The sequence below is a fragment of the Eupeodes corollae genome, chromosome 2 (genome assembly GCF_945859685.1).
Source record: "Eupeodes corollae chromosome 2, idEupCoro1.1, whole genome shotgun sequence".
NCBI classification, from domain to species: Eukaryota; Metazoa; Arthropoda; class Insecta; order Diptera; family Syrphidae; genus Eupeodes; species Eupeodes corollae.
Genome location: NC_079148.1, coordinates 80877147 through 80897046, shown reverse-complemented (window position 1 = coordinate 80897046; position 19900 = coordinate 80877147). Strand labels below are relative to the sequence as shown.

The 19900-nt window shown below is 32.8% G+C and overlaps 2 protein-coding genes across 2 annotated transcripts; one reads left to right on the top strand and one right to left on the bottom strand.

Moving 5' to 3' along the window:
* Positions 1-57: 57 nt before the first annotated feature.
* On the bottom strand, positions 58-19457 carry LOC129947850 (protein suppressor of white apricot). Its single transcript, XM_056058587.1, has 7 exons — positions 19037-19457; positions 9187-9359; positions 8329-8516; positions 2467-3349; positions 2007-2408; positions 1798-1926; positions 58-799 (listed from the first exon to the last, which is right to left on the bottom strand). The coding sequence occupies exons 1-7, from the start codon at positions 19243-19245 to the stop codon at positions 213-215; spliced, it is 2571 nt and encodes an 856-aa protein (XP_055914562.1). The 5' UTR covers positions 19246-19457; the 3' UTR covers positions 58-212.
* LOC129947851 (S-adenosylmethionine synthase-like) lies at positions 3451-5895 on the top strand. The gene is made up of 2 exons (XM_056058588.1): positions 3451-3628; positions 4511-5895. The coding sequence occupies exon 2, from the start codon at positions 4539-4541 to the stop codon at positions 5745-5747; it is 1209 nt and encodes a 402-aa protein (XP_055914563.1). The 5' UTR covers positions 3451-3628; positions 4511-4538; the 3' UTR covers positions 5748-5895.
* Positions 19458-19900: the final 443 nt, after the last annotated feature.

Genomic DNA, 19900 nt, shown 5'->3' with positions numbered 1-19900 from the left:
CATTCTAGTCAAATAATGCGATGTTCACCCCTTTTTCTCCTTATTTACTGGACAAAGTTTTTTTTATTATATACAATATCATCTACTTTATTAAATTATTAATATTTGTACAATTTTAAATTACAAAACATAATTTTCATTAATTTATAAAACATGTACTTTGTGTTTAAAACTTTTTTTAGATTCTTTGTACAAAACATTGCTGACGATATCTATTTATCGTGTCTTCTGCTCGATTTCTTCTTTTTATGCGAAGATGATCGTTTTCTTCGTTTTCTACTCGATGAATCCGACGATGAATATGCTTCTTCTTCATCTTCTGAATAACAACTTTGGCTTCGATATGTGCTGTGACTGCGGGAACGCTTCTTTGACTTCTTCTTACCATGGTGATGGCTATGTTTGGAAGACTTCTTTTTTGATTTGTGAGTTTTAGATTTTGCGTGTTTTGCGCGAGACCGAGAACGAGAATGAGAATGCAAATGTTTTGGGGAGATGATAACTACTTCGGGAGTTTGTGTTTGCTGACGCACTCGAGATCTTGAGTGTCGCTTCTTAGTTTCTACAGTGACTAACTGCACTTCGTCGTCGTCATCTTCATCTTCAATTGTCACTTTTTCATGAGGTGGATAGGTGTTGGACGGTATTGTTGAAATTTCATTATCTGACTTATCATCACCATACGATGATATGGGAATGGAATGAATAGATGAAGCATCGGAATCATCTTCGTCTTTTTGTACGGCGGTTGATTTTGCGAATAATGTGTTCGATTCACCAACTGTTGATTGAGACGTACCTTGAAACAAAGAAAATAGACGGACAAATTAATATTAAAAAAACATTTTTAAATGTAAAAGTGGTAGTGCTTTCTTTAAATGTCACTCCGAAGATGCATCAACTTATTAAAAAAAGTGTGTTTCAGTAGAAAAACTGATTAACGATCGGTTTTAGATAGATTTCAGACACAAAACATTCCACTTCTGTGAGCAAAATAGAGTGTAAAAAATTGTGATTTTCATAAATGACAACATTTTCAGTGTCATTTTCAAAAAGCAGCTAAAATATATCATTTTACGATTATTCGTAATGAGTAATTGTTTCGAATCATAACGTCCAATTTTTTTGTATTGACGTACTTTTTAATTAAACTGAATACAACGAAACACAAAGATCTAATTTACTATCCCTATGTTACATACTTTACCTTGACCTATGTTTATTTCTTCTGTGTATAATATTAAAATGCATAAACGTAACTAAATAAATAAATGAATTAGGTGGCGCAACAGTCCGTGGAGAACCAGGGCCTAGTGACTTACAACTCTCAACCATTCCTGTGTGCGAGTAATTGCAGGGATGGAGGGGACCTACAGTTTATATGCCGAATCCGAACGGCTAATTTGGGAAAGCACTTTTTCATGACAAGAATTACTCTCGGAGAATTTGTCAATTCCTCGCAAGAGGCAGTACCCGTGAATAAAACTTTTTAGGTGGCACAGGCAGGGATCGAACCCAAGACCTCTCACATTTGTATACGTTGTCTTATTTGCTATACAAGCTTAACTTTAAATCTATTAACTTAAAACAGTACATATTTTAATGAGGCGAATAAGGTATAGTAAGAAAACTAAATTTTAATGAAGAGTATTAATTTCGAATACATGATGTAGGCACGTTTGGGTAGGTATTACCTAATATAAGTGGTTAAAGCTTTAGATGCTATTTAAATTAAAAATTAACATCAAAGTTACTACAAACTAACTAAATACATTCTAAAATATGTATATTAAATACCTTTAATCTGATTAAGAAAAGCCATCGCTTTCTTCTTTCGTTCAATTTGCAATTGTTTTTCCTTTGAAATAAGTCCTCCCAATTTTTCCCTCGCAATTTGAGCTAATTTGTCTTTAACCTTTTCTTCCGCTAAAAATTTTAAATAATAAAAACCAGAGTTCGCAAAATTAAAAAAAATAAAATATATATAGGTATTCGACATGATATACCTCTCTTCAGTTCTTTTTGGTGAGATTTTACTTGATTTGTAGATGACTGTTCTGCTACAGCAACAAGAAGTGATGATAGGGGTTGAATTACCTTTGGTGCCACTGTTCCGCTCTGATCAATATCAAATCTTGATCTGTTTTGCACCGTGGGTATTCCAAGCTGAGCATTTCTGGCCATCAATTGACTTTCGACTAGCTGTATTGCTTTTTGAACATGCTCTGGTACACTACGCGCTGGTACTTGCTGCTGTGGCATTTGTACTTGATCACCGACCTGAATGCTAGTGCCATTTGACTTAATTTTGTTTTCAGTCTCATCGTCGCTTGTTTCTTGTGGAAGGGCTTGTCGTAAAGCAGATACCGGCTGTTCATCTTTGATTTTGATTGAGAATGATACTGGACCTAAGAAAAATAAGAATAATTTTATTAAAGTACTCAAATTCAAAAGTTCTTCACTTACCACTAGCACTTATTTGCTTTTCATCACATTCTTCATCATCGGAGTGGTATAATTTGTTTTCTCCAGTCACTTTATACATATAATAAGAATAGAACTCATTATCCGGGAACAAAAACGTAAACCGTTCATCATTTTTTATACGAAGTGTTTCCTCAAACTGACGACCATTCTTAATCACATAACCAGCTGTTTTGTCAATAATATTTTGCAAATAATCAGGAGGAATGGGAAAGCACAGTTCTACGTTATTTTCACCACCTTTTTCCTTGGTTTCTTCATCTTCTGTTTGTTCTTCGCTGTCAGTATCCGAAGAGCAGTAATGCGCCAGCATTAATGCATTCGACACGTTTTTCGGTTGAAGTTTTGTTGGAGGTTGTTGTTGTTGTTGATTATTTAAAGACGCTTGACCATTTTCAGAAGTAACAATTGTTGCAGTATTTGCATTTTGTTGCAAGAGCACGGGTGTATATATGGTCGATTGTTGTTTTTCTGGTTCTGGTGGAGGCAATGGCACACCTTTAATTTTACTTATTAACTGTGTATACGCGCAATTGGCTGAAGGCGTGTATTTAATCGTAGGCACTGGTATATAAGGCTGCGAAAAGGGATCTTCAACACAAACATTATTCGCTGTATTATTCGATGATTTTTCATCAGAATTAAGAGACTCTAATGTCTCACACTCCGGTTGAGGATAGGTTCCACTTTTTAAAGCACTCAGCACAAACTTGTAATACGGATTAAGAGTATTATTTAGATTGAGAAAATCAAATTGTTGATTATTTGATTGTTTTGCTTTAATCAGTATCTCCATTTGTGGGCCCTGTGCTGATATGAATCGAGCAGTTTTCTCAACGATTGCGTGTTGTTTCATCGTTTCAGGCTGGAAATAAAGGAAAAAGATTTCATCATTGAACTAAAAAAAAATTTAATTTAAAAAAAAACAACAACTGATAATGGAAGAAAGTTCAATGAGAGGCCTTAGTGTTTTTTTCGCAAGCTTGACCGCGAGATCCTCAGAATTCGGTATATATAGATTAACTTTTATATTATTCATCAAAAGTGTGTTCGATCGCGAGCCTGAAGGTTATTCAACGGAAACATACATACAGCATCCATCGCGAAACAAGTGAATAAAGAATAATAATATAGGTTTTGCAATGTAAGTTGTTTTCGCTATTAAATGTTTAGTTGTTGTTTTAAATGAATGACTTTGCATTTAGTATTAACTAAGGACTGAAAAACTATTCGTGTTGTTTGAATATTGTTGTGTTCTCACAGAAATTAGTTGCCTCAATTAAATATTGCATTTTAGTTTTAATTCCTTTTTAAAAACTATTTAATTCCTGTTAAAAGGAATCTTTGATGTGATTTAAGATGGATTTTGGGTGAAATAAGGTTTATACTGAAAATAAGGACAGCGGTTGGAAGGAGTACATTTTAAATACATTTTAATGAAACATCTCAAAAATAAGCTTTGATGTTCTTTTAAGTGGGAATTAAATGTTTGAATGTTACAGTTTTTTCTTAGTTTTCACTTTCTTATTTTGCTTTTTTGTCGAACTCATCTGGGTCACTTTTAAGTCAATCATTGCTTTAGAATGTATGTCAATGCCGTTTTAAGTAAACATTGTGTGAAATATTAGTGAAGAGGTCTAGTTTTTATCCAACGAAAAGCTTTTCTTAAATTTTTGAAAAAGTTATTTAGAATAATTAAATAATTAAAATGTAGGTATTTATAAGTGATTGACGAAATGCTAAATTTAGTGCATTACTTGAATGTACTCACCTGCAGCATTTCAATATTCGTTTAGAACATACAAACAAAATAGAACGTGAAGAATGAAGATTTGTTTAAAGGTCTTAAAATAAATTCATTTCAAAATTGGAAATTAATGATGGATTTAAAGAAAAGGACCATTTTTTAAGAAATACATTTTTGTTTATTAGACAAAAAAATTAAAATTTTATATCGACTTTATTAGCATCAGTAAACGTTTCCAACCGTTTCATTTTTCCCTCGCATTTGTTTTATATTTTACAGATAATTTAAAGATAAAAAGAACTTTAAAATGCCACAATCTGAAATTAAACTACATACAAATGGCATCACTGACATCCACAATGTAGAAGAAGGTCGACCATTTCTATTTACATCAGAATCCGTGGGAGAAGGCCACCCAGATAAGATGTGCGATCAAATCAGCGATGCCATTTTAGATGCTCACTTGCAACAAGATCCATATGCAAAGGTTGCCTGTGAAACGGTGGCTAAAACAGGAATGGTATTGCTTTGCGGTGAAATAACATCTAAGGCTGTTGTCGACTACCAACGAGTCGTTCGTGATACAATCAACCATATTGGCTATGATGATTCCTCAAAGGGATTCGATCATAAAACCTGCAACATACTACTTGCATTAGAAGAACAGTCCGTCGATATTGCAGCTGGAGTTCATGTGAATAGGTTAGAAGATGATGTTGGAGCTGGAGATCAAGGAATTATGTTTGGTTATGCTACTGATGAGACCAGCGAGTGCATGCCTCTGACCGTTGTACTTGCGCATAGGCTTAATGAAAAAATTGCAGAACTAAGAAGATCCGGTGTTTTCTGGTGGGCCAGACCAGATTCTAAGACCCAAGTCACCTGCGAGTACATTTTAAAGCAAGGATCAACAATACCCCAGCGTGTACACACTATTGTTGTGTCGGTCCAACATTCGGATGAAATTTCTCTTAATGACTTGCGCGAAGAGGTCTTAGTTAAGGTTGTCAAAGAAGTGGTGCCATCAAAATACTTGGACGACCAGACTGTTGTGCACATAAACCCATGTGGAACGTTTGTTATTGGTGGACCAATGGGTGATGCAGGATTAACTGGAAGAAAGATCATCGTTGACACATACGGTGGATGGGGTGCTCATGGAGGAGGTGCGTTCTCTGGCAAAGATTTCACTAAAGTAGACCGTTCCGCTGCTTACGCCGCTCGGTGGGTTGCCAAGTCGTTAGTTAAGGCAGGTCTCTGCAAGCGTTGTTTGGTGCAAGTTTCATATGCTATCGGTGTAGCAGAACCCCTTTCGATTAGTGTGTTTGATTATGGAACATCAGACCGATCACAGAAAGAACTTTTGGAGATTGTGAAGATGAACTTTGACTTAAGGCCAGGATGTATTGTACGCGATCTTGATTTACGTAGACCGATCTACCAACGAACAAGTGCTTACGGGCATTTTGGAAGAGAATGCTTCTCGTGGGAGCAGGCAAAGGACCTAGAATACTAATGCGAAGAGCTTTTTTTAATTATTTAATAACATGAGTTTTTAAGGATATATTTTGTCGTTGAGTTTATGTGTTTTATTTGTATTAATATGTTTGTTAGCGATCAATTTATTCATGATTTGTAAAACAATAAATAGTTTTTGCAATGGTTTTATTTGTTTCATGATTATGATTAATGTTAAACGATATAATTGATGAATGCCACCATTCAAATATGTGCGTTACTCTTGTTACCCAGTATATATTTCAGAATTGATGCTTGGTATTGTGATGATACTGTGTAATTTGGGTACATATTTTGAAAACAAAAAATAATTTTTCTTCGCAATGTCGAAACAATTCGAAAAAATAAGGTTGTGTATTCACAAATTTCTAACGAATCTTATCTAACTTTTTAACGACTTGATTTAAAAAAAATGGATGGTGGAAAAATTAATTCTTTTCAACCTTTCAAATAGATAACTTAGTTTTCCTTTGGAATGAATGAAAATTAACATTTTCAAAGTATTTTTCGATTTGCCGGTTCATATTTCTAAAAAATTGTTCAGCAAGGTTGACAGAACAGGAGAATGAAATATTTGTATGCGAAATGTTACTTATATTTCTGAGAATTCACAGATCTTTGATAGTATAAAATACGAAATTTTTCTTACTGACTACATCATGGATTATTAAAGTTTGATAAAAGTTTTTTGTATTGAAATAATGAAACACATTAAAATGTTGTTGAATACTTTCGATGAAAAAAAAAATGGACCTCAAAGTAAATGAACAATGATAGATTGATTGATTGACGAAAAATTCTCTTAGTAATATGAAAATTCGACTTTTTTAATTCGATTTAGTAATTTAAATGAATAGAAATAATTGTGCATTTAGTGCCCATAATTGAAATACACAACTTTGGAAATCTTAGTTCAAGAACATCACTTTTGATTATTAGACATAAAATTTCAGCGAAATGTTTTCATGTTGGTATTTTATTTTTATTTCTAGTGTGCGTGTGAAAAAACACACATTGTCTATCAACCATGCAGTTTATAATACTTACACCATTTAAAAGATGATTTTTGAGTTAAATAGCAAAAAGGTGTCGTCTTGTACGATGAGACAGTTTGTACAATCAACAAACCTATAAGGCCGATTCATGTGATATTTATACTGGGCCTGACATTAAAATATGTTCATACTCTTAGCTGACTGCAATGTCAACAATTTAATTCTTGATGGTCATTCATCAGTTTAAAAAGCGTTTTTCTTAGTTTTTGATAGCTTATTTTAGTCAACTCTAATTCTATATGATACAAAAAATACTTGCACGTTCGTAAAATGCATAGTACCTGATCAGTGTTATAAGTCTTTTTTTGGCACAAAGTAGACCAAGTATCATAATTTTTGCTCATTATCCTTTTAACAGAAAATCATTATATAATAAACTTTTTTCGTAAAAGTCGTAATAGTGATAGAAAATTTATTGAATTTATATATTTGTAAAAATATATTTGGATGTAGTGGTAGTGGGCTCAAAACCAATGCACATGAATATCTCCTATAAAAATAGAGCCGTGCTTAGTTTTTTTTTTAAGAACAGTAATAACCATTTCAGTCTGTGCGTAATATAAAAAAGAAACATTCAAAAGCATGCTCTAGCTTCAAAAAAAAAAAGAAATAATGTTGGCTCTTGTAACTGTTGTGACATAAAATGTCTGCAGATTACACAAATTTTTTTGTTATTTATAATATTTATTGTTAATAATTAACCTATCAGTTTTCGATGGACTTTCCAACTATAATATTGTCAAGTCATTGTGCTAAAAAATAATAACAAATAAATAATTTCCTATTTTCGAAATGCGTCAGCTAAAAATAATCAACGTATAACTATCTCCATAATATGTTTACTTTTTTACGTCAATGCTAACAATCGGTTGGGTAATTATAATCCAAAATGTTTCCCCTGAGCTGTGCAATTTTTCAAAGATTAAAAAAGACTTGTTAAATAAGACAATACAACCAAATTTTAAAATTCAGGGATAACAGGAAATATGAAAGCCAGCAAAACAAATACACAGGAAAAAAAACAATAATTCAAAATAATAAAATCGGAGAGATACATGTATAAATGTATTTTTATTGCCACTTCAAAGGCAAATGCGTTTAAGGAAAGAAAAGACGGAGATGAAAAGTAAGATTAAACCTAGAATACATTTTTTTTCTCAAACTTAAACTCTGTTTACTGCATATTTAAATTAGTATTTTAGATGGAGAACTTGAAATCGATAAATATAATTTTTAGCACGTGCCATAACATTTCCTTATAAAATAAGACAACTGGAAAAAACAACTCAATGAGATAACATAAAATTGCTATTAATTACAAAAAAAACCTCGCGTCTGTCAGCAAAGTAAGGTTTATTGAAAGTCATCGTGTTTAATGTTTTAATATAATGTTAAAGCTATCGCTTCTATTCTCTTGATAGCCCAGACATTACTTGAATAAATGATAACCCCTTAAAAATGTCATAAGATAAAGAGCTGTATTTTTGTCTCCTCAAAATAAAAATAAAAACAAAACGTACTTACCAGTTGAATTGAAGTTGGCACTTCGAAATTTTTCGGCAGCAAAAAGACTTTATCGGGTTCATTATCGGCCCCAAATTCAGAAGGATTTTCATCTCGATTCGGTCCCAATGGTGTATCATAATTGAATTGCACCTGATTATATGTTGAATCATCGCCGCTCTCTTGTTGCAAACGTTTAAGTTCCTCCTCTATAAAATGTTTTTTATTTGTAAATAAAAACAAAAATATAAGGTTGACCAATGCAAAATTAGAGATAAGTTATAGAGAGCATTGGAAGGATTATGGGAGAGGTGTTAACTAATTGTATGGTTTGTGGATTCAATTTTAAATTTTTTTAAATATGTTTTCTTAGTTTCCTTTGAGAAAAAAAGATGTATTTGCATAGATTTTTATTTATTTTCATAAATGAATTTGAAATAAAAACAAAAGGTGCGGATCTGTAGTCGAGATACTATCTAAACGGTTGTTTTGCGCTTTCAAAAGCGGATGGCTTAAGCAGTGCTGTAAAATCCTGGAAATATACGTTATTGAATGTATTAAAACGACAAAATTACCTTGCAAGAGAGTTCGATCTTTCGATATATGTGTTGCTATCCTATTGAAAAGCCCATCCATATTATCTTCTACCTGGAAATACTTACGCGCCTGTGCTTACAAAGATTTAAGGCCTACAGTTCATTCATTCATAAAATATATGCTTTTCGGGTTTATACAGCAATTTTGTTTTGTTTTCGTTCGTTTTGATTAAGTTTAAAAAGTGATTTAAGGGAAACTAAAATGATTTGTTTCTCTTGAACCTTTCAAAAATTCTTCTTTTTTTGTTTTTGCAAATTTATCGTTGGCACTTGTAACACTTACCTTGGTACAAGATCTCATCCTGTTCATTGCGATAGAGATAAAGGTATCTTTCCTCTTCGCAGAGTTGTTCGGCACGTTGTTCCTCAGAGCTGAGATAATCCAAACGATTGCCATAGCCACCAGGTGGAGGCTCATATGGGGCTAGATCGTATATAGCGCCTCTAACATCATATCTAGGGTATTTTTTTAGCATTTGCATGTGTGTGTTCATGTGTCCCCACATTATACAAATCATAAAAAGAAGGTAAACGAAATAAAAATACATTTTTAGAATAAAAAAAAGACGAAATTTGGTTTGAATTTTCATTTGCGTTTTTTGTTTGAAGTTCACACAATTTTGTATTATTTTGTTTTGTTTTTCATTTTTTTTTTGTTTTGTCAAAAACGCGCATAAAATATTGATTAAATAAAAATATATATAAATATTTTTTATAAGGAGAATACATACCAAGCCGATTTTAAGATTAATAACCTGTTTGTAAAAAAATAATTAAACTGTTGAAAAATTCAAAAGCGAATCCTTTGGCCCATTCGTCGTCCTTTCTGTAATGTTATCCGCATGTATTTTTTTGTATCGAATAGTTCAATAATATTTAAACTTAAACCGAATGATAATCGATCATTGTTTTGTCTGGTCAATCTATTTGTGTTTTTAAACCCAAAATTATCAAGTTTTTAGTGACTTTTAAAATATTCCCTACTAACCCAGAACGCAATAAATATACAGTTAAAGTTATATGTTTACTGTTTACGAAATTAACCAGTATTTTGAAGATCTGAGATTTTACTTATCCTGTGTTTTTAAGGACATATTAATTTTTACTTTTGAGCGCACTTCCTTTTCGAAGGCGAAAGTAAATATTTGTTTATTTTAATACTCTGTTGAAGTTGTATGTTGTTTACATAGAAAAAAGGAAGCATTTAGCAACACCCATTAAAAATAAGACAAAAGTTTTTTTGCTTTAACATTTCAATGCATTGTTATAATAAAGTTCTTTTTTTAACATTTTTTTTAAACTCCCAAGAGAAAATCTTATGATAGTGGATTTAGAATAAATTGATGTCCTTTTCTTTAAATTTAGTTAGTTATTTCAGTAATTTGGCCTGATTTGTATGCCATGTGTTCTTTTAAGATTATGTAGAATGAAATTTTATATTTGATCCGGATTTCCATCAACTCCATATTCCGTTGTTTGTTCTTTTTTAACAATTTTGAAAAAAAACCTAAACCAACCAACCCAGAAGAAATAAAATACAAAACAAAATTCAAAATCGGATACCTGTTTGGAAACTAGGACCGTAGAAAAAAGGCCATCTACTTTACTAATATATTTTGTTCAAACAGGACACTAAAAATAACTATATAATTATAATAATTTAACAAATTTTTATAAATTAGATAAAAGTGCTAGAAATTTGATAAAAGGCGGTTGACAAAAAAAACATAAAGGAAAATATTGATGTATATTTAATTTTAAAGAGACTAAGAAAAATCGTTTTTGGCAATTAATAATTGTATTTAAATCAAAAAGTGAAACAGAAGTCGATCAAAATTTATAGTTTTCAGCTTTTGAATTAAAAAAAATATTTAAACTTTAATTATGATTCATAAATGTATTTATTTATTTACTTAAGGCCAATTTTTCAACTATCCGTTAGTTTATTCTTCAGTTTGATTATTAATCACTTTTTCTAATGTTCGATAAAACATATTCCCCAGAAGATCATTTCATTAAGGCTAAATGATTATTTTACTAACATATATAAAATTTCAAAATGACAGTTTGATTAAATAATCGAATATATTGTGTAAAAGAGTTTTTTTTTAAGTAACGCAATTATTCTATGCAACTGCTGGTTTATGTATGGTAATTGGTGAATTTGAACAGGTTAATTGTAAGCAATTGATATATTTCACCTGGTAACAAGATAATGATATAAGTTTACAAATCCAAAAAAAGAGACATTATTTTATTTGACGATCAACATCGATAAAAAAAGCAACACCCAGATGTAATAATCTTATACATATATCCAAAAAATATTGCAAATTAAAATTAAGGCAATCAATAGCTTAATTCATGTTAATATCAAATAATTGTATAGAAAAAAGTATTGTCTTCGTGTTTTTCATTGATTTAAAATTTAAATTTGTGTGAAGCTTTATCCTTGGTTTCGTCGTAACAGCATAATTCTAACGTTCCAGCAATTTTATTTACATTTTTGAACATTTTAAAGCTTTATTTTCATTCTATACAATTCTAATGCCCAGTATTTTCAAAAAGACAAATGAATTTGAAGCTAAATTTATTTCATCAATACGTTGTAAGTATTTTATTCCTGACATTTACTGAAGACTGCAAAGTGGCAACAAAATTATATTTCATTTAACTGATAGCTTTCCAACTTCACCAAAATACTGATGAAATCAACAGTAAAAACGAAGTGGTGATTTAATACCTCCAATTTAATGACGCAACTTTACTGATTGCTATAAACGTTTATCAGTAAAACCTTTCAGATTGCTCTTGTTTCAATTCTCACTAATAGATTTTACTGATAGCCGACCAAAGATTTCAAACATATTCAATGGTTTTATTTCTAAAAGTAAAGTTTGCTGTGAACTTCAAATTTGTGACAAAAATTATTAAAAGCAGATCGAGAATATTAGTAAAATTGCTATTAGGTTTTTACTGATTTTATTTTTTAAAAACGTTCTTAATTTATACATATTTTAATATTGGCCTTCCTAGTGTAGTGGTTATCTCTAACCTTTTTTCTTGTCTGATATATCCATCTCTCTCTTTTTCCATTCACAGGGCTCTTGTCTTAAACTTTGTTTGACACCGCGTGCTTTAATTTTTGGTGCGAGGTTAAGTTTCCATATCAATTAAAATAGCCCCGGAGCCAGGAAGAAAAAAAAAAAACGGGAATAGATTCTATTTGTTGGCGGAGCCCCCGAATTCGAAGCCCAGTGCAAAAAGAATAAAAAAACTCTTCGCTAACTAATTTCCCTCTACTTCCAGACATTTCAAAAATTAAGAACCCTAAATTTATTATAATCTCTCCTAAAGAAGAACAACAACCCCTTTCATCAATAAGTGTGTTTATCCTTAATAAAGCAATTGACGCTGTGAGTAAGGACTATGAAAATATCTCCCAACTTAGAGATGGGAATATTTTGATCCTTACCAAATCACAGTCAATCGCAGATAAATTCCTTAGAATTTCTAATCTTGGCCAGATCCCTGTAACGGTGAAACTTCATGGCAATATAAATTCCTCAAAAGGAGTTGTGTGTAATCGAGGTTTAGAAATTCCAAAAAAAAATACCGAAAGCGGCCTACGTCCTTCGGGACTTATGCTTTTCACTTTCGATCGCTATCAATATCCTCCGACAATCTTGATATAAAACAAAAGTTCTGGAGTACATCCCCAACCCATGAGATTTTCAGCCTACCACCTCATGAACCCACCGAATGCACTCGAACCATGCTAATGCTCTGAAGCCCACCCTTCTTCGTATAAAACCTGTCCAAAATATCTCCAAAACAAGGAAATCTTAACAATTAAAACAAGAAACAAGTGCAGTATGGGAGAAGCTAAACGCACTTATAGTCAAATGTACCCAACTCAACTAATCTTAAGAGTCCGAACGTACTCATTAAGAGCCAGAGAAAGTCTTAAGATTTCTGAAAAAAAACTCTTCCGACTACAGAAACTCATAATCTAGATGCTAATAAAGCAAAAGACAATCACATAAATACATCCACCAAAACTACAAAACAACCGTCCAAAGAAATTCATCCCCAAAACCACCGAAAATGCCTACATCCGAAGCAATAGCCTCCACTTCCCCACTACCTACAAATCTACCGATTATTCAGAAACACTGCCACCAACACTCAAAACTATTTCAATACTTAACAAAACAAACCAACCCCCAGAAACAAGCACCACACAAAATTCTCAAATTTCAATTATATCAAACAATTTAATACAAAAAGAATTATATTTTATATCTACATCAGATACAGATGAAAATGAATAATAATTCAACTCTATTTCCGTATAGGAGGTCGTGGACATCTCTGACAGGGGAGAGGACAGGGACTCCAGGCGAACAGCCCCCATGCCCTCCCTCCGGTCAGAGAAGCCCACGGCCATCAATATTGACCAACAACTAATTTTGCCAACAACGAATACATTTCAAATAAATAATAATCCAACAACCAATATGAACAAAAAACTTAATATAAAAATCCTTCAATGGAATATCCAATGACATTTCAATAATCTTCCACACTTGGATATTCTTATTCAAAAATATAATCCCGAAGTAATCGCTCTACAAGAAACTAAAATTTTTGTAGAAAAAGCACCATCGAAATACTAAAACTACATTACTTATTTTAATAAGCCACACCAACGCATTTCTCTACAAGAAACACACTTACTGCCATTGACTTGACAATTGTATCACCATCAATTGCAACTGATGCCACTTGGAAAACCCATAACTCGTTGGAATGTAGTGGCCACTTTCCAATAATAATTGATACAGGATCACCGTACACCCTTAAAAAAAAAAGAAACAAAAGCTGACTGGCTCAAATTTTCACAAAATGCAGGCCAAATTTCAAGCGTTTTTCCTAGGTCTGAAAACATTAACAAAGAAGCAGCAAACGTAAGAAAAATGTTTAGACAATCTGCAGCCACTTCTATTCCCTCTTCTCACCCACCATGCACCCTCGAGAAAAGAAGCGCTTGGTGGAATCTAAAAAGCAATCCCAATTCCACTAATATTATTTCATATAGACATTTGGCTGCAAAAATCAAACAAATAGCTAAAAGAGCCTGGACAAATTTCTTGGCGTCCATCAATCTAACTATGGAATCCAAAACTCTTTGGAATAGAGTTAAGATTATAAACGGAAATCACTCTCGGTGTAGCATCACCTCCGTCAAACAAGGTTCAACATTAGTAACTGATCAAAGCGATATCGCACAACTCTTTGCAGAGAAATGGGCTGGGTACAGTTCCGATATAAATTGCTCCCATAATATCCTACATCAAAAAAACACGTTTCAATGGACTTTTCTTTAACCGCTTTGAGTCCAGCTATTACTCTAACAGAGTTTATAGAATCATTACGTTCTACCAAAGGCTCTACGCCAGGTTCTGATAAAATAACATTTAGGTTGATACAAAAATTGCCAGCTGAGGTCATGGTAAGATTGGTCAACTTATATAATAATATTTTGAAAAACGGGGCATTTCCGCATGAATGGAAAAAAAGCTACTCTGATCCCTATACTAAAACCAAACACGGACTCACGCGCCATCGAAAATTACCGCCCAATTTCTCTCCTCTCCGTTCTATCCAAATTATTTGAAAAAATAATTGGTAATAGACTCAAATGGACACTTGAAAAATGTCTCAACAACGGACAACACGGTTTTAGACCATATGCTTGACCAAGCAATGCATACAGAGCTAGCTTCACTAAACCATTCAGTCCTCTTGTCCATGGACTCAGAAAAGGCTTTTGAAAAAGTAACTTATTTTCCACGACTGGGGAATATATTCAACCTTATTGAAGGCGATCTATTCCTTCATGTCTAACAGTAGAATAAAGGTACGTGTAAATGACTACTATTCATTAGACAACACATACGAAAACGGTGTGTGTAAATTCGCTTTTAAATGAATTGAACACTGGTGATCCACAAATCAAATCAACTTAAACATTCGCCGACAACATTTTCGTTTTAAGTTCTGGTAGCCCAGAAGAAGTTGCCCATGCGCTCAATCAAATCATACAGAAAGCACAAACTTGGTGCACAAATACTGGGGCTAAACTACCTGATGAAAAAATGGAAGTTCTGCATATATGCAGAAAAAGATCTTGTCCGAACACAACTATCAATCTTAACAACTGTGCTTTTCCCCTTAAAAAAAAATTAAGAATTCTTGGTCTGATTTGCTCAAAAAACTTGGAAATTGCATGCACACGCGAAGGCTGTAACTGAGAAGCTCAATAAATCCTTGAATCTACTCAAAATTATCTGCCAAAAACACAAAGGACCGCACCAGAACACATCTATAAATATAGCACAAGCCCTCATAGGGGGTGCCACACAACATAGCCTTTCCATCTATTCACACTGGACAAATGGGAACGATCAGATGATCCAAATCAAAATGAATGCACTACTACGAAAGTCTATTGGAGCTCTACCATCTACACCTATTGATGCTTTGTTGGCCGAAACAAACAAAACCATTTTTTTTAGAAACTAAACAAAGTACACAAACCAAAATTGTTATACAAAGCCTCATTGACTGCAAACATCTGCTACACGAAATTTGCAGATCTGGTTGCACAGTTTCCAAAAAAAACGAAAATAAAAAGTGCACTCTATAATTCTATCCGATACCATTTACTAATATCACTATACCAGAAACAGTAAATTAGGACATCGATTCAACACCTTGGCTTTTCCCAAAAAGCACCATTGAAATATCTCTAGCCAAAACGCTGAAGGGACGAACACCGCCCGACATCTACAGAAAAAAATTAGCTGAAAAAAAAACTACAGGACAATTTAATTGCATACTATACCAGACGCCTCGATAGCAGAAGAAACAATAAGTTATTGTATATATAGATACGACAAGAAATGTGACAAGATCCTCTCACAAAAACTTACAACCCCAAACCAAAGACCTTTTGTTGGAAAGTTAATGGCATTGGTTGAAGCATTCCAAATTGCCAACGAAAGACATGATACAACCGCTATTTGCAGTGACTGAGTGAAATACGCAAGATACTCAACAACAAAAACAAAACATCAATCTTTCATCTTCTACGTTCAATTATCCACTAAAACTTCGCTAGAATTCACTTAATATGGTCCCCAAGACACACAGGAATTCCAGAAAACGAAATGCTCCCGTTTGTATCTTCAATGTTCAAAATTGTCTTAGACAATATACGACGAAAAGCAGAAATACGTTGGAATAACTCCAATTCCTTTTTAAGACAACATAAGACAGCCCTAGAACAAGTGACCTACAACGAGTCATTGAACCGATTACAATCAGTGCAGCTCTCTCGGTTAAGGCTAGGTCATACCTTGTTCAACAAAGTTCATCTTTATAAAAACGAACCTACACCACTTTGCAGCTTCTGTCAGGAAACTCAAACCTTAGACCATGATCTTCAAAGATGCCCATTAACAAGAATACACTTTGCAAACAACATCCCACCGTTACAAGAACTCCTAGATACAACTATTCATCCAGATAACTCACTGCTTTTCCCGCTACTAAATAAACGTAAACCTATTTACATAATGCACATTTCAAAATCAACTTTTTTACTCAAAACGATCAACTAACCATATTTCTTAACACTATATAAATTTATTATTTTAACAGCCATATGGGCCTAGCAGCCCTGCGCTATCTATTCCGGACGATATACATATGTACATTTATTTGTATTGATACCTGTGATAAAAAAAAAATAAAATTTTAATATTGGTAGAAAGGGCACAACTCAAAACAATCTTTTTTTGAACAAAAAACTGTTTGTTATTGAAAAAATTGAATACCAATATATACAGTGTTGGCCAAACTAATAAGAGTGAATCAACAAATTTTCTTTACTATAAAAATTCTATCGTAATAACTCCACAATTTTTTTCTAATTTTACAATTATTTTTCGATTTTCTTTCAAAAAAAGCACAGTTATTTTTATTGACAAGACATTGTTCTGAAGAAAAGTGCCGTTTGATTTTGCAACTGAGGGATGAAAGTAGCAGTTACGAAATTTTTACATCATTGTTCTCCGTGTGTTGTGGCTCCAGTATTGAAGGACCGAAATAAAACACAAAAACCGCACTGAAACAGGACGTCCAAAGAAAAGTTCACTTTCCCTCGAAAGAAAAATAATCAGAGGAAAAACAAATTTGTAGTTGGATGTTAGCTCCCGAACGATTCGCCGACGTTTGCAAGAAAATAATTAAACGGAAGAATAGATAACAAAGTAAAAGAAACATAAAGCAAAGCATTGAATTCGCAACTTCAACCAAAAATAAGGAGTCAAAAAAAATGAAAAATATTTTGTACAGCGACGAAACCAAAATAAATTTGTTTGGATTTGATGGCCGGATTTATGCAAGAAGGAAGAAGAATGATGGACTAAATCCTAGGAACACCATAACGACCGTAGATCACGGTAATATAAACATTTTTGATGTCATTCTTATAATGCGGTAGGCCTTATCTTTTGGATCAAATATATTATGCCTCCATTTCCAGCAGGATTGTAATACCAATCACAGTAGCATGTGTCATTTTTAAGAACTACTGACGTCTTGAGGTTAGCAATTTTTAACTAATTTTCGCATTTTTCGTAGGAAAAAAGAAAATTTGTTTGTACAGGAAAAAGAGGCCAGAAAATATTTGGACCTATATTTACTTAAATTTAACAATACAAATGATGAAATGGTAGTAACAGAAATTCAATCTTATTATTATATTATATTAAGTATAAGTTGTATTAATCTCGTTTTTAACGGATGATTGAAAAATTGATCCTTATCAAATTTAGTTGTATATTTTTTACGATAAGTTCAGCAGAACTTTTTTTAATAACTTTTATATTACTAGTTATTCTTGAATTTTGCTAATGGTGCAAATATAAACCATCAAAAGCAACTAGTCTAGAAGAGACGATTAAAAACGTTGATTTTAAACCTTTTTTTGGGGGCATATCTAATCCTTAAAAGTTGTTAACAAGTGGTTAAATTTGTTGGATGTTTTTATTTATTATTATTCTCTTAGACGTATATCAGTGTGTATATATTATTTAAAAGCACAAGTACTCAAATGCAACTACACAATATCATTGTTTTTTAGTCCGCAGGCCCGTAAAGAAGGGCGATTCCAGGGACTAAACAAATTCCTATGGCAAGGTCAAAAGTCAACTAGGTTCAATGATCTCAACATGTCCTTTTTAGAATTTTCTTTGGTAGACGACTACGTGTTACAATATGCTTCTGGACAGATGAAGTAAACGGGGACGGATGAGGCTTTGGGGTGCTCGATAGGAGCCATGCATCGGTTCGCGACCGTGATTAGTGAGTGAGGCTAAGACCGAACTAAATGATAAGGAATAGGAATGGTTTTTATTCTCTTATAAAATCTTAGTTTAAACTCTGGATTTTATTGATTGCCTCTATAAGAAAGCACGAACTGTTCATTGAAAAACGTAAATGTTCTCGTTACATGAACAATTTGTGTATAAAACGTTTCTTATTACCGATTTCGTCTATGACTCATATGATTATCTATATTGCATAAAAATGTTTTACATTTTTATTATCATAGAAATCAAAACATATATTTCTACAACTGCTATAGAATGATGTTGCAATAATCAAAATTGCGGAACAAAAATGTGAAACAAGGAAATGTGTGGGTAGTTTCTACCTAAGACCAGAGAAAATGCACTTCCCAATGCAAATTTACAGCTGAACCTTTCTTACAGGCAGTTGACCAGATTCAGACGGGGGATACATTCATGGAAATAAATGTCACTTTTCCATTCTTTTTAAATCCGCACATCCTATATCCGATCCTCCTTAAATCACATAACACACAATTTGTTTCTTTTTCAAATTCACTTTCATGCACTTTGATAATCATCATGCATGCTTCGGATGAGAATTATTAAAAAAATAAATAAAAATCTAGTTTTTAAATAAGATTGGTGTTCTGCAAAAAATATATAAACATTTTGTTTCGGAATTGATTTAGCGTAAAATAAAATATTAACCTGTCGATCTTTAGGTTCGCATCGGCCATCCATGGAATAAGATGTTTTCCTTGATCAATTTCGCGGGCTTTAGCATCGTCTCGAAATATTTTGCAGGCATAGCCAAAGACAAGCAAATCCACGCTTCTTGCCTCCGGGTTGGATGAGGCAGAATTGCCTTTGCGTAGAATGCCACCAATTTCGGTGCGATTTTGCCATTTATTCGACATTATTGATAATTAAACTCATGGGTTTATTATATGTTTATATTTAACTTATGTATTTTATGATATGGAAGTAGTTCAAGTAGGTTTTTAATTGTTTTTTTAGTACTTATTTCTCAGACAATGAAAGGAAGAAAAAATTGATCGCAAAATGTTTAATTCTTGATTGAATAAAAAATTTGCTCGTCAAAAGTAAAGTAGTAACTTTAACGTAAGACGGGACGTGAATGTAAGCACACCTCTTACGATGTTATGACAGATAAGGTGTGTTTGTATTTACTCCGAACTTCAACGGACAACGCTAGGTACATTAAATCGAAAGAACGTAAATTTAAGGGGCATGCTCATAGTCATATTTTAAACCCCAGTCTATTTGAACTTAAGTTTAAATTTAACACCTAGGTTAGGCACAGCTGTTATTCATAAAGAATTTGGCAGCTCTTTTTAATTAGAAACAGGTTCTAGTAAAATTACACTTAAACCTATAAAAAAAGAGGAAAATAATAAAATGCGTTAGCTGAAGTTCGGACAAAATATTTTCTTAGGCTATTCACGCACATGCAACTTTTTCGAAACCAAATAGTTCGATCGTGAGTTGGCCAAACATCACCCACACAAGCAACTCTGAAAGTAATCGACGAAATAAACCAATACACAGGAA

What these genes read in the sequence shown, in the direction of transcription:
- LOC129947851 (XM_056058588.1), top strand. Translation starts at nt 4,539, where the DNA reads ATGCCACAATCTGAAATTAAACTACATACAAATGGCATCACTGACATC.
- LOC129947850 (XM_056058587.1), bottom strand. Translation starts at nt 19,245, where the DNA reads ATGTCGAATAAATGGCAAAATCGCACCGAAATTGGTGGCATTCTACGC. An exon ending in GCGAACCTAAAGATCGACAG is followed by an intron (nt 9,360 to 19,036) that starts GTTAATATTTTA and finishes AAAATACCCTAG; the next exon opens with ATATGATGTTAGAGGCGCTA. An exon ending in TTTTCTTAATCAGATTAAAG is followed by an intron (nt 800 to 1,797) that starts GTATTTAATATA and finishes CTTTGTTTCAAG; the next exon opens with GTACGTCTCAATCAACAGTT.